The sequence below is a fragment of the Atta cephalotes genome (genome assembly GCF_000143395.1).
Source record: "Atta cephalotes unplaced genomic scaffold scaffold00001, whole genome shotgun sequence".
In the NCBI taxonomy this organism is placed as follows: Eukaryota; Metazoa; Arthropoda; class Insecta; order Hymenoptera; family Formicidae; genus Atta; species Atta cephalotes.
Window position 1 is genome coordinate 9,198,693 of NW_012130065.1, and position 15,928 is coordinate 9,214,620.

General features: G+C 30.1%; 1 protein-coding gene across 1 annotated transcript in view; it reads right to left on the minus strand.

The window, feature by feature from the left end:
• Positions 1–15,928, minus strand: part of LOC105618512 (glycerol-3-phosphate acyltransferase 1, mitochondrial) — a 22,967-nt gene that overhangs the window by 246 nt on the left and 6,793 nt on the right. The window contains exons 2-12 of the mRNA XM_012200048.1: positions 6,221–6,339; positions 5,505–5,683; positions 3,039–3,200; positions 2,565–2,959; positions 2,043–2,466; positions 1,789–1,951; positions 1,460–1,644; positions 1,197–1,386; positions 689–912; positions 507–617; positions 184–380 (exon numbers count right to left, since the gene is read on the minus strand). Of these exons, the coding sequence (XP_012055438.1) occupies positions 184–380; positions 507–617; positions 689–912; positions 1,197–1,386; positions 1,460–1,644; positions 1,789–1,951; positions 2,043–2,466; positions 2,565–2,959; positions 3,039–3,200; positions 5,505–5,683; positions 6,221–6,339 (2,349 nt within the window). The remainder of the gene's footprint in view (positions 1–183; positions 381–506; positions 618–688; positions 913–1,196; positions 1,387–1,459; positions 1,645–1,788; positions 1,952–2,042; positions 2,467–2,564; positions 2,960–3,038; positions 3,201–5,504; positions 5,684–6,220; positions 6,340–15,928) is intronic.

The following is a 15,928-nucleotide window of genomic DNA, read 5'->3' on the forward strand; positions in this document are numbered from 1 at the left end:
AGTTAAGTAAGTAATAATTATTATTACTACTACTACTAGTATTACGTAGTAATACGTCGTCGTAGTAGTTGTCGTCGCGCGCGCGCGTCTCTTCTCTCTCTCTCTCTCTCTCTCTCTCTCTCTCTCTCTCTCTCTATATATATATATATATATATATATATATATATAATAATATATATAAACTTACCATAACTAATTATACCTCCGTCCACTTTGGTTTTGATTTCATTCAATACTTCTTGAATTAATTCTTGTTCATTGAGCGACCGATCGACTAATTTCCTCAAATTAAAAGCACTGCATGTGTATGTGTCAATTAACGGACGTAACATTGTATGTAAAAATTCCATGCGATTAGAATGTTCTGGTCTTAAACTCAGCTAAAAGTAATTAAGAAAAAGAACTTATAAGATTAATAAATATATTAAATAATATTTATATAATAATTTAAAAATTGATACATGGGTATTATTAATAGCAAGAAAAATCTAAGAAAAATAATTTACTTTATATTCAATCTTCCGGATTTCCCGTTCTCTCGAGTATTCTTCGTCTGAACTGTCATCAAAATTTTGAGCATATCTTTTGCTCCAAAGTTCATTCTCTAGATAAACTTCCTGTCAATTATTTTTTTTATTACTATATATAATTTAAATATATTATTTACTATGTAAAAAAACAAATATACCTCTTTCTGGGTAATAATGCCTTTGTGCGAGATATTCTGTATTGTTTCAAGAACTACGTCTCTCAATTCTTGGCAGGGCTTACAGAAAATAAACTCATACCTAAGAATGTCGCATAACTTGAGCGCCCGCTCGAGCAGACTGTTTTGCAACACTGTAATATTGTTTTCAGCGATCGCGATTGGATCGTTGATCTGAGACTGCAATTCAGCATACAAAGCTGTTACTGAAAATATAACAACGTTACCTTTAAATTAACCCTCTGCAATCATATTTTTACTCCCTTCATTTATAATTTAGATTTTTTTATGTCAAACTTCTACAATATTTAATAAAAATTAAAATTTGAACACAAAATTAAAAAAAATTTGTTTAAAAACATATAATTTAACAAAAAGAGAAATACCTTTCTTTATTTCGAAAATATTGAGGTAAAATTTTATTTATGTAAAAAAATTCAGAATGCAGATGAAAGATTAAGCTGCTCGTCGATCTCTTCATGTGTCTTACCTACTATACTGTCCATAATATAATATAGCAGCATAGTGTTGCTATAGTATGATAATTCTATCACATTTGGTAGAATTGATATGGGACGGATCGCTATGATGACGTTTGATTTATAAGATTGATTGCCTTCAATGGCTTCGGTAATTTCTTGTCGCTGTTGCATCACCAGGCCGGGTCCTAAGATATCCAGCTACAAATTCAAAGATTAATAAATTTCTAGTTCTTTTTTCATAACCAGATCATTTTATTTGTCGTCTACCAACCGCATGATTAATGATATCAACACTCTCCCCGCAAAACGCTATATTCTTTTCACTAAATTCCAATTCTTGTCTTATCGAATCAAACGCTTCGACCAGTTTGTCTAACGTACAACCATCTCTGAACTTATTTAATAATAAAAATGCAACAACATTCGTTGACATAATCGGCATAGATGTTGACGAATCTAAAAATAATTAGACGATGATGAATTCAAATTCATCTCTTGAAAAATTATAATAAAAACATCATTTCACAATCGACAGAAATATTTCTATATCAATAAAATATATTTATTTCATAATACATACTAATAATCATCTTGACTCACCATACACAATGTGCCTAGCGATACTATCTACCATTTGTCTATGTTCCTCCACAACTACATCTGTACCGTAAAGAGATGAATTCGACATAGTATATTTTAAATATCCTTCTGAAGTTTTTAAAGCCAATTTATTTTGCTGAGCTTGAAAAGCCTTTACCATTTCCTGTTGGAAATCATCTCTCCACATTAAAAGTATCAATTTATCGATGCGAATCAATTTGATTTGAGAAAAATTATCTTTCTTTCTTTCTTACCCTGAGGGAAAATGGTTGACAGAAATCGATTTTGACGATGCCATAACGGCCCCTTAATGTTGACCATATAGCTTTAATCGTCGATGTGAAAGTCTCCATTTTCTTTGGTTGTCCTAATTGTTCTCTAACAAAATTTCCGTCTACCAGTCGTTCGTAATTAATCGCTACAGGTACTAGAAACGCATCCTCAATGGTGCCATCCATGTATGCGTCGACGATGACGCTCAGAATACCACTCTTTGGCATGCAAGGTTTACCGGTTCTTGTGCGGCCACCTTCTATGAAACATTCCATATTGTGTCCAGCACGAAGATTCTCCATGATGTACGTTTGAAGAGTTGCGCGATAAAGAAAATCCTTGCGTCCTGTTACCGGATCGATACGACGTTTGATGTAGAAAGCGCCCAGATTTTTCAGAAGCCATCTGTCAATTGATATTGAACGTATTGTAAATATATCCTCATAAATGTTACTGAATAAGATTTTAAAACTTAGAATAAACTTTATAAATTCTAAGCTTACCCGAAAAATGGCATCCTCAAATTATCCCCCGCCGCGATCAATGGACCCCTTATACCATTCACAATCATTTGGAAGTCGACCATTATGTAATCTAAGTGACTGCGGTGTAGGGGCAGCATTACAAGCGGCAAACCAGTATTACTCGCTTGCTTCAGTATCTCCAGTTGAGAGGGTATAACGACGATGGATTGTATGAAACAGGGCAACAATTTGTACATCATCCACGTGGCTACTTTAATAAAAGCATTGCTACAAGTGCTCTCCATTTGCAGAAGTATGCTCCTGGCTCTGGCTTTCGTCTTTGCGAACGCTTTCTCCTCGTTGCAACCCTCATGATTAGCTGTTTCTAATGCAGTTAATTTGATGGCCTCTTTTAATTTTTCATCATTCAGGACCTACATCGAGAACAAGTTTAACAATAGTGAAGACTTATTTAGCCTAAATTCGATAAGAGTATATGAGAGCAAAACTTACTGTTTCTGTAACCCTTGGATAATCATGATTCTTGAAGCTTAATACAAGATATAGATGAGTAAATATTTTCGAAAAAAACGTTCGAGAATTTGGTTTTTGTGTCAGTACATTCACACCATATGGTTGTTGCTGCTGCTTGAGCATCGATTTTACTAATGTATCCTGGAACAAAAAATCGGAAGTAAAATAAAAAATTTTTTTCAATGCAGATTTCGTAAAGACAGCAAAAAATACATAATAAAAATATATAAGGAGCATATATGAGAACATATATTAGAAGCAGCTAATTAATATTTTATTCTTTCAGAAACGTCAAATATATGTAAGTGTTTTAAAATTACTGAACGTGCTTTTAATCAATTACAAAGTCAACTCATTTTTCTAGCAAAGATTTTTAAACATTTCGTATAAACATTATAAAATTATATTTGTATACTTCTATTAACTCACATTCTTTGGATATCCGCGAATGATAACAATACGCCACCATCGTGACAAAAATCCACGTGTTTCCTCGCACATGCTCTTATCATTAGAATATCAAATACATGTTTATTACTATATACCACGTGTAATAATATACAAATTGTATATTATTATTATTATTAAACGACGATTATTAGATGATCTTTGATAACAAATAATCATTATCTATGATGAACATATGCTGACACTTTTTCATCACTCTAAACACAATTTTGTATTGAAAATATTTTTTCAATTTGTTTTTTACTTACGTAAAATTGTTATCGAATTATTAGAAAATTATAAAAATTCAAAGTCATTTAAATTGTTTAGTCATACACGTGGCTTATCGAAGTATATGTGAGAGACGAATCTCCCTCTCTTCCTTCTTCGAATCCACTTTTGATTGAATTTTTCCTCTTCAAGATTAAGTACCTTAACACGAAGTTTACATTTATGCACGCGTCGATGCATGCGTGCCTACGTGCTATAATTGTTCTTATCCGGACAGGGTCAAGTGATGAAAGACGACCAAAGCTTCGTTACATAATTAAACATATGTCAGAGGACATATTCTTTAATTAGGTAATAAGGCCATAATAACTATATGTATCCCTGTGTATCATGAGACCACCATCGCTTGATTATAAATTTCAGTTTATTGAAAATAGAATTCTACGAAATGATCAATCGTTGCGTTGTACACATAATTAATTACACATACGCACAGTTACGTTTCACGAAAACTAAAAGATCACGTTAGGAGGCCAATAGGATCTTTAAAAGTTAATGGTTCTTAGGCGACTTATTTGCGTCGTTGTCACACGTCATATGCTCTTCCACACCGATCTCTCATATCATGTACCGAAAATAGATCATACTTGTAGGTGTAAAAGTGTAAATGTGCAAATGAAACGTCTTGCAGACACTCTCTACTCCTCAGGCACAACTAGCGATTAATGCGGATTGTTGTAGAAAACGGAATAAAAATGTTATGTGAGAAGATGCGTCAAGACAAGATTTGTCCACGAAATCTGCGATTTCGCGTGGTTAAGAAACTGAGAAGCAACCAGACAATCTCGTTGGATGTATTTTTAGTAGATGACCTATGTGTGTTATTCGATACAGAAATCTTTTTCGTAATCTGAAATATCGATAAAACTTGCGACAATTTCTCATACGTAAATTTCGCAATTGTAACGATAAATACGATAAAACTCTCGCGACGAGTATTGTTTTGACGAATCTAAATGTAACGAATATAATGGCTCTCACATATATAGAATAATTACTACTTTGGATTCTAAAAAGCATTCTAACATATAATAAGATATCTGGTCCAACACACACATGAAAGTGTAAACTGAATTCTAATTAAATAAACATAATATATCTAATTGATCTTCAAAGCAAACTGAATTCTCTACTTTGTTTTTAAACAAAATTTCTCTAGATTTAAAATAAAACTTAATAAATCATGTATATTTTGAGCACCATAAAGCAAAAAAGTTTTTTCTATAGAGATGCTAAAATTTTGACAAGAATTTAAAAACATTTTATTTATTTTTTTCATAAATTTTAAATAAACAAAAATAAATATAAATTAAATAAAATTAATAAATATAAATATAAATTATCGTTTTTCTTCAGTAATTTTGTTATAAATCATGATCAATATAGCTCAGTGTAGGATTTCCTTATAAACTATATCTACACTATGCCTATTAATTTTATCGACGAAAAATGGACCGGAAACTGATGCAAAGTCGGAGCAATGAGACTGCTGGTATTTAACGATAAGTTCGGTAATTAACGATAAGTTAAATGGGTTAATCGGTTGCTGGGTAGCTCCATTCAAGGAGTCTCATGCATGCGTGACATCGCACGACGGGTTAGATTGGTGAAAAACACGCAAGGCCGTCCGGAAAAGAACTGCGCATCTCGCCGAGGATGATAAATTATAGACATGATGTGGACCTGGTCCTAGTAACAAAAACTCACCTTGGAAGCGGGCACACAGGTGTTACAACAGTAATGCAGGAATGAAGACTTGTGTTTGATCAAAGGCATCAGCGGTTCAGTTTCCTTGATGCTGTATAATGAACTCTCTCGTATCTTACGCGACTGTTCCCGGTCCTGAATCTTCTTTCGTTGTAACTGTAAGCCGGCTCGTCGAAGACCTGCAATTGCATCGCATTTAACAAATTGTTGGAAGTGCATCTCATTGCAAATGGGATGTCCAGAGAAATTCTTCGTCTATGCGAAAAGTGACAGAGAATTTCATGTATTCTAATGTTTCATATTTCTAAAATTTAGAGTAACAGACATAATAATCAATTTCAAAATAAAAGAATTGACACACAGATTATCAAATCAAATTGAAGATGTGAAGTAAAGCTGATACGAATAATAAATGATCTATGAATTTTGATTCCAATCCGATTCGGCGAGAGAAAGGCGGAGAATACAATGATTATATTCTTAAATCCGTTAAATGTATGGTAGTTATGGTATTTACGACTCGAGAGGTTGCGATAAATATCTTTCGTCTTGCAATTGGGACATGCATTCTGTACCTACTCGCAGAAAGAACAATACGCTGTGAGAGAATAGTTAGAGTCACACGCCGATGACAGCTATCGATTGATAATAATTATATATTCTCGCTACACGTAAGAATCTTACGTAAGAATAGCTTCGAAATGAAAGAAAATTACCATCCAGCGAAAATCGTGTACTCGTCGGTTCCGCATTTCGCGTTACTTGCGTCTTGGTTTCCCATTTGGCATATATCTCCTGCAGACGTGTCGATAACACGTCTACCATTTTGTTGGGTCTGCAATTAATATAATCCAATAAAAGTTATGAAATTGTTTAAAACAAAAGGAAAGAATTATATATAGGTAATATCACTAATCACACCGAAACGTCTTCTTTGAGGAAAATTTTATTCGATATAATATGATATACGTTATGTGTATAAGAGTAAAGTTTAAGAATAAAATTTTCCTCGGAGAAGGCATTTTAAAATGTAACTATAAAAGATAAATTGAGACCGTTGGTGAAGCCTTGTTAAGGATAAATGTTAAGAAATAGAACGAACAATAAAAGTACAATTATCTCCACTATGCATCGTATATTAATATTTTATGTGTGTCGTAAATAGAACGAACAATAAAAGTACAATTATCTCCACGATGCATCATATATTAATATTTTATATGTGTCGTGCAACAACGATTTCAAATTTGTTGATTGGTTGCAAGACAGAAAGATCCGAAAAATTCTCTACCTTGCAACCAATCAATAAGCTTAAAAAAATCTTGTCGTACGACATATGAAATACCAACCTAATGCATTATATATTTGAGAAAAATGATATAATCGAACAGAAATTAAACGAAAAAATAGACCTAAATAAATTAATTAAGAGGAAAGGAAATTAAGAATATATATGTTGTGCCGATTTTTCACGGCACGGTGCAGATCCACAACAAAGAACTTCGAGAGATGAGATTAGATAGCCTTGTAGTTTTCTAATAGAATATATTTAACTTTACACCAGTAGTTATCTTACAATTCCACTTAGCATTTTCCACGTCGCGGTAGATACTGTTACAATTTTTTTTTAAACGATAGACAAAATAACGCGATGAGTTTCTTTCAAATTTCTGATCGACGAAAATTTGTCCGCGGTCGCGCTTATATTCTATATTTTTCGGATCATCTTTGAGCGTTCCGCGTGTCGGACGAGGACAGCTTCCGCGCAATTTCTGAATTCGCATTTCGTAAGTTTACAATTTATATTCACTCAGGGTCTTTTCTTTTATATTAATTATTTAAAGTAACTTTGAGTATATTTAATAAATCGGTTCCGGCAATCATTTATTTAATCGTTTATATTTCTTGCACGTTCATGGTGCAATTGTCACTCCTGACTCCTGTGCAATTAGCACTCCTGACAATATATAGAGGGAAAATAGAGACTTGAAGAAACTTCATTGAAAATAAATATTGAAATACTAAGAACGATATGAAGAAACAATCTTCATATTTCTATATTTTATTATAACAGTGATTTAAGTTGATTAAAATTAAACGTTATGAGAAAAACGGATACACTCCGTCGTAATGCAGCATATTATCAATTAATTTGATGAGTAGAAACACGTAATACGACCTGCCAAGATGCGAGATTACGAATCATTTTTTGTATCACTGAAAAATGGATTTACGGTTGATTGATCCGAAATATGCACGATGAACTCAACAATCATCGTTCATCCAATCATCGTTGCGACCCAAAAAATTAAGAAAAGGAAAAACTTTATAAAAACACATTGTAAAACACATGACAGCTCTTCATTGATTTAAAACAAAATGAATAGTGTAATGCCTCTCGTCCCTTTTTATAATTTCTTTTTCCCAAACTTCTATGACCTGAAGAAAAAGATGCTATTTGTTCCTCAATGCCGGGAGTACGTTGAGAATTGCAAGCGATCGGTAAAAGGTTCTACAGAATTTAAAAAACGAGAAATAATTTTCTAGCACTTTTCAAAATATAACAATTTCTCTTCGAGAAACTAATATTTTTTAATAATAATTTAATAATTTTGTTTTCTCTTCGAGCAAATAAATAATGAAATTTTTAGTAGCTTTAAATATTTATTAAAATGCTGACGTTAAAGCATAAAGATAAGCTATCAACATACATACATATATACTTAAGAACTTTTTCAAAGTTGCGAAATATTGAGATTGATACTATATAATTGTTTATACATATACTGTGAACTGATTTACTTGACATATAGATAATTATAAAATGAAAAAAGAAGGATCGTTAAACTCATTTAATTACATATAAAAATTCTATGTGCAATTGATTCATTCATAATAAACGAACAAATATAGAAAAATCACAATTATGTATTTTTAATCGATATGACAACTTTAATTATGAAGCGATACATCTTACGTAATAAACTTCTACTTGCGGAAAGCTCTAATTAGTGACACAGCTGTGCCCTTTAAACATATTTTTTTAATGTAGTACAGCGCTTCATTTATAAATAATTTATTTTTCTTTTTTGTCTGCAATAGCACACAATTCTCGGCGTATGCACTATGCGCAGCAATGTTGTTACAGACTGTACTTCAACAGTTCAGAGGCGAAAGATTGCCAAGAGTTACTGTCGATTAGGCTCGTACGATCCTGACAATGGCGTAGTAAGTCTAGAGTTATGCGAGAAACACTCAACTGAAAGAAAATGCAGTGATTATCATCGAGAAAGTTGTTCAAATGAAAAACGTGAAAAATTAAATAAAGATAATTAATTCATAAATGTTATAACTTTTCGTAATTTTAGTTTGCATTTTGAATGGATATTTATTTTGTATCGTAAGAACTGCAAAGAATCACGCAAATCCACCTTTTTCCATAAGTGCTAAAGGTATAATTGATTTTATTATTATATGTTATTATAATTTATTAATAATAATTTTGTTTTACTTATTTTTTGTTTACAAAGATATTCCTTTGTACATTTTGCATTTTCTATCCAAAATAATACCCGCGGATAGAATCAGACTTCAAAAATCCTAGATATTTTGTATACAACAATAACTACACACGCACGCACGCACGCACATAAAAGTATTGAAATTTGAACTCAATTTAATTGTGGTACAAATTCAGTCTCTGTATCAATGAAATTGATTTTTTCAGATATTACGAAAAGAAAGAAAAAAAGGAACATAAAATACAGTAATAGTTGAACATATGTTTCGGAAGAAAGATAGTCCGACATAATGATCTTCATTTTGTTCTAATTCTAAGTTATGTAATAAAAAAATTTTCATTTAAAGAAGAGAAAAATATGCTAGAATGAGATGCAGAATGACTAATATTTCCTGTTTTTAATGCTTCTAATGTTGAAATACTTCGTGACGGAAATGTGAATGATAATGCTGATATACGCAAATATAATAACTATATGTTCACAGCGGGCAACCTTTCAAATTAATCGTATAGTATCATTTATGCTTAATTTAAGTTTGATTTTTTCTGACATTAGATTAGAGGGGCAACTGATAATTCTAAGATATGCATTATGTACATGTGAAAATGTTCATGTAACCGCAGTTTCTCTGAAATTATGAAAGATAAAGCAGACTGCTGTAAAAAATAAATAGAAAAATTTCTTACACAAAACATCGCATTTTTGTGTCGTATTTTTGTGGCATATTAGTCGCCAGACAATTGTGCAACAATAAAATACAAAATAATGATACATGTGTCAACGTTAATGAACAATTTTCGATAAAAAAAACTTATTTCTCTGAGAAATTGAGTTTCTACAGATTTTTTTTGAAATTTGAATATTATATTTAAAATAATTTTATCTATACATATCTAAAATTTTGAAGACCTTAGCGGTACCGAAATGGAGATATTCATTTTCAAAGTTTCAGCTTTTAACATGTAAACTCCTATATCAAGCCTTGCCAAAGTAACGTTTTAATATTTTGCAGCGAAAATCTTCTACAGATTTAAAAAAATAAATAAATATATAATGTAGAAATATTATAGAAACCTAAAAAAAAAAAAAAAATAGGAGAGACCTAATGGTGCCGTTTCTGAATTAGAATAGTTTACATTTGTAATTTGTGAGACAGGGCATGCTATTGTCACATTTCAATTGTTTTCAGTGCAGATTAGTGTTCGTGCATACAGATACAATATTTATGTGCGTGCGTGCAAAAAAATGCAAGAGATCAATTTTATAGATCGTAAATTGTTCTATGAGTAATTTTTAATTTATCATTTTTTTATAAATAAATAATTTTCTATTTGTTTACAATTTTTATTCGAATTTTTTAACTATACAGTCCATTCAAGTTTCATTTTTCAGGCTTCATAATTGAAATGGGAATATGATGATATTTTTATAAAATTTTTTAATTAGTGAATTGATGATGAAAACTATTGATAAAAATAAATAAAAAATGATTACATGCGTTAATACACAAAAAAAGCATGCATATTATATTTTTTTTCACAAAACACGTCTCATATTTTTATCTGTAGAATATGTTAGCAAAAAAAAATAAAATGATAATGTTTCAAAGATGTCCGATTTGACGTGGAATGTCTCATAGATTGTAAGTACTATATATAATAAAATTACATACTAATAAAGAGAATCATTTAAGGAGAAAAATGTAAAATATTAACTGACTTTCAATGGTACGTACAAATTAGTACAAATTTCAGTTGCGTTAATTTTTGCCCTGTGTTTTTTTTATAGTCTTGCCAGCTTAAATATTAAACTATCAGTGCCACTTCCTTGGAAATGATACATAATATAGAATTGTTTTCGGCAATACAAAATAGTATTTACAAATTCAATCATATTGATTGATATTATTTTTTCTTTTATTTCTTTTCTTTTAATCCTGTCAGAAAATTAGATTTATTAGTACTCATTTTGTACTAAATTGCCATTAATAATTTTGTACCGTGTTAACTTAACAACAACTCATCTTAGCATACGATTTCTTTCTGGTCTTTTTTATAGTTATACATATATCTTTTTTATAGTTGATCCCTAGATAAAAATTATTATACATATGTGCGCATGTCTAATGTAAAATTATTTTTATATGTGAGCATCCAACTTTTTGCACGTCTCTGCGTATTAAAAAGCTCTATAAATCAGCAGAATCAAATCGGACCTATCAGAATTTTTAATAATCATTTTGTACTAAATTGCCATTAATGATAATTTTATACCGTATAACATTTCGAAAAAAATCGCGGCGCTGCTGGCTCAATATTAAGATTAAGAGGCGTGCAAAAAATTGGATGCTCACATATAAAATAATTTTACATCAGACGTGCGCATATATGTATAATAATTTTTATCTAGGAATCGACTATAAAAAAGATATATATATAAAAAAGACCAGGAAGAAATCGTCTGCTAAGATGAGTTGTTAAGTTATAGAAGAAAACAATTTTAATAAAAACGCTATCAACATTCAAGAAGTGTTTTTATCTTACATTTGCAGGATGTCTATAAATCTACTATAAATATCTACAACTCAATGAATCTCAGCTTTGGCCGCCATGAATCTGGCTTTGACTTCTTCTGGTTTTGGTCATTTGCATGCTATGCATGCTTGCTAAGAATGTACACCTCTACGCTTCGCTTGGAATACAAGTTTTTAAGCAAATCCGCGCGCATAATTATGCAAGTAAACTGAACAAGATGTGTGCTAAATTTTAAATATTTATTTGAATAATACCAGCTAAACATTTATTTGCAGTAAATATTTAGTATTTGTTTAATATTTAATTTAAAAAATGTTAAATCAAATTAATAGTTTTTATACTAAATAAATAAATCTTTATATTTAGTAAATATTTAATTGGTATTATCAAACAAATTATTTATTAAAATGTTTATGTTTCTTTTCAGTATGTAATGATACGTAAACTTCTCGCAACCAGTTTTGTTTCTACTTCGAATTCGTTTGTGGAAAAATTGACTAATTTAGTTCTAGACAGAGTAAAAGATCATGAGATTAATCAAATGCGTATAGAATTTTCGGTCACAGGATCTTTCTTATGCAAATATAATATCGTGTATTGGTTATATGAATAGAGATTAGATGTTGTTTTCTATGTGAGAAAGGAATGTATCCGCAGTTATCTTCCATTTACTATTACACAAAATCTCAAGTGATCTATTCATGTCTGTGTGTAAATACGTGGATATGCAATGCGTGCTGTCACATTAACATTAAAAAGTCGGTCCCGCAGAAACGATCCGGTTATATCTGCGACTTTTTTCTGTACCGCAGACAGGTCGGTCATTTTTCATAACAAAATTTATATTTATTGCAATCTTTCTGTGACTGGTATTCATAATTTTATATTCAAGATCTTCTATTCATCATCTTAAGAAATCATGAATTAATCAGAGAGTTCAGTATTAGCATCTTAAAACATTACTTAAGACAGTCTTGTTTATTCAAGATCATCTTAAGAAATCATGGACCAATCAGAAGGTTACGTATTAGCATCTTAAAACATTACTTAAGTCTTAAAATAAGAATGGATTATGAATATCGCTCTATGATTCTTTTACATATAAAAAATAACAAATGCTATTAAATAATATTAAATACTGATCGTAAATTAAAAAATATATCCATTATAGATTGACAACAGCAATATGTTATTTGCACTCTAAGCAAAACTTGGATAATTGTATAATCTATATAATTAGTACTGTAAAGTTCTAATAATAAATTATAGATAAAAAAAGGTGCAACTTCAATTGACTGTAGTTAAAGGTTAAGGAGATTCAATAAGACTTAAAAAAAAGATATTTGCGTATCGTTTCCGATAATGAAATAAATATTCTTATTGCATTTAATAAATAAATTAGGAGAATATTAGATTAAAAAAACAATTAAATTAAAACGGAAAGAGATTTGCATCGCGTAATTTATTATTCATAGAAAATCGATCGAAATTATTTTATCACATACAACAAAATTATAAATAAGGAAAGAAATTAATGACATATAGATATCAGACACCAGATGTACGTGATGTTTCTTCAGTTGTAAATAATGAAATTTTGAGGAATTGTTCTAATAATAAATAAATGTAAATCAACTAATTATCACATAAATAAAAGAATTATTTCAGAGAATAGAAAAAAACATATGAGGCAATTCTCTATCAATTATAATAAAATGTAACAAAGATGAACACTGTACCCCGACGATGTTGATATGATAATGCGGATGACCGATAAATATACGTTGATACATCAGAAGACATAGGCCATGTTTATAGCCTTTAAAAATAAGAGAAGCAAGAGTCTGGACTTGATTAGCAATAATTGTCAAAGTCCACACTGATAAGTCTATCACGCGAAGAGAAGGATATTCGATACTTGAAAAAGAGATCCGAGGGAAACGAAGAGCAGAAGAGAATAATATTGTCGTACGTAATTCAAGAAAGCTGGAGATTATATGTGCCGCCATACTCTGAAATGACTCATTAATAGCTCTTGAACATTGGACGGACATGATAAAAACGAGAAGGCGAAGGGACAAAGAATTAGCCACTTGTGCGCCGCATCCTTAAATTCTTGGAATATCAAGAATGTTGTATTATAAAAAAGCTTAACAATCTTAGAAAAGTTATCCTCTGTTCTTATTTTTATTTTTTCAAAATATTTTGCCATTAGAAAAACCTTGAGAAATTATAGCTGATTATCCACTAAATAAGAAACATTTCAGTAACGTTTTGAAATGCTTCAATAACATTACAATGTTGCTGAAATGTTTTGGAACGTTTCTTTCTCTGTTTACTGAGTTAACGTGGGTCAAATGTGGGTGATTACGAAACGATCAATTTCCTTTTAAGTTAGAAAAATATCAAAATATGGTATTCGGTTTGGATGTTAAGTCAATTATATTATCTATATATATTATTTAACAAAATACATTTTACAAAATACATTTTACAAAATACATTTTACGATAAAAATAATGTCATAATGAGTGTTATTATGTTGTTGCGATTAGAAAAACATTTATTTAAATTGCTCATCCGGTATAGCTAAAAAAAAGTGATATAGAAACGATTATATTTAATGAATATATAAACATATCGGAATTATGTAATGAAATAATTTTTGTGTATGTACAGGTAATTCATGCAACTTCCTCTTCTTATTAACACGCTAAAATAATAAAAGTAAAGTGCGAACATCAGGAATTTTAAAAAGTTAATGAACTGGCTTTCAACTCCTTTTCGCATTATATATTTTCGGTGAATCATAATTTTTTGTCAATCAAAAGATCGAATGAATGTACTAGACAGTAACAATGTTGTAGAGTAAATTATGCTTTTATTCCGAAATCGGGAAACATTTAACAATTGAATAATTGAATAATTGAACGTAGATTACGCTCATTAACACTTGTTGTTTGCTAATTCCTTCGACTCAAGCTCTATGAATTTATTTCCATCATATCAGATCAGGTTATCGACATCGAAACTTATACATTATGAACAACACTAATGGCGAATTCGATTGGAAGAATTAGTGCGCCCAATCGAATTCGCTAAATCACGCGCATTACTTCACCGACCTACATAACTCAATTAGTAGAATGATGTAATCATTTTAATCACAATGGAAATTATCAATTAATAGCAATAAACAATGAACCACACCTTTGTATATTAATAACAAAATTTAAAATGATGCTACTGAAATTAGATAAATAAAAAATCGCACAGATTTTCATATAATTTTAAAACACAATTGCGCTATATCTATTTCATTAAAATGTTTAAATCCCAAGATTATAATGATAATTGAATAATTGCTGAAAAAAATGTTTGAAATTCGTTAAAAATTTCGTAATTAAAAGAAATATATATGTAACTGTAAATATATATAATAAAACTGAATTCAGATGTAAATAATAATAGCATAATAATTATTTCGAATAATTCAAATAATCAATTATAAATATATTTGCTGGTAAACAGCTCCAATGAAAACACAAACGTTAAATGTGATTGCGTTACATTGCGTCGTGGGAAATGAAAATTACCATCGACCTTGCGTGTACCATATAGAAATCATGCTTGACAAGATGTGGCTAATGAATAATAAAGAGCAAGGTCGTGGGGAAATCGTGTACAATACACTTTTGCGTATAAATGTGTATTTTGGCATAATTGGCAAATGATAACATCAGGTGAATAATTACGTTGAATATTTTCACGAATCTTCTTCTGTAACAGCAAATTTATTGAAAAAAAAAAAAAACTTTAACGATAGCTGTCAACAATATGTTCGCAAGTGCATATACACACATAATAGCAACAACTTAACAGCTTTCCAATAATTTTGTAATCTGATTAGCATTTGAGCGGTTCTATATCTAAAAAACTCTCTTTAAGAGGATTATTAACAAAAAATAAAACGCATTGGCTTTTCTTATATAATGCTCGTTTGTCATATATAGGAACGGATCCAGAAACTTCTCAAAGTGAGGATTATTGATGGATTTGGTTGCCAAATTTTCCAATATCATATGCCAACAATCAAATAAAAAAAGAAAATTTTCTATACCTTTCTATCTTTATTTTTTAATTTGAGCAAAAATTTTTTCGCTTACGATATTGATTGGAAAATAAAAGCCACAGCAGCATAGATTTTTGTATAACATCGCACATATTTATAAAAGAGCAGTAAGCCTTAAGAATCTAGGAGTTTCTTAAATTAAAAATATTTTTAGAATATTAAAATTGTGATTAAGTATTTTAGAAAAATTAAAAGTATATATATATATATATATATATATATATATATATATATATA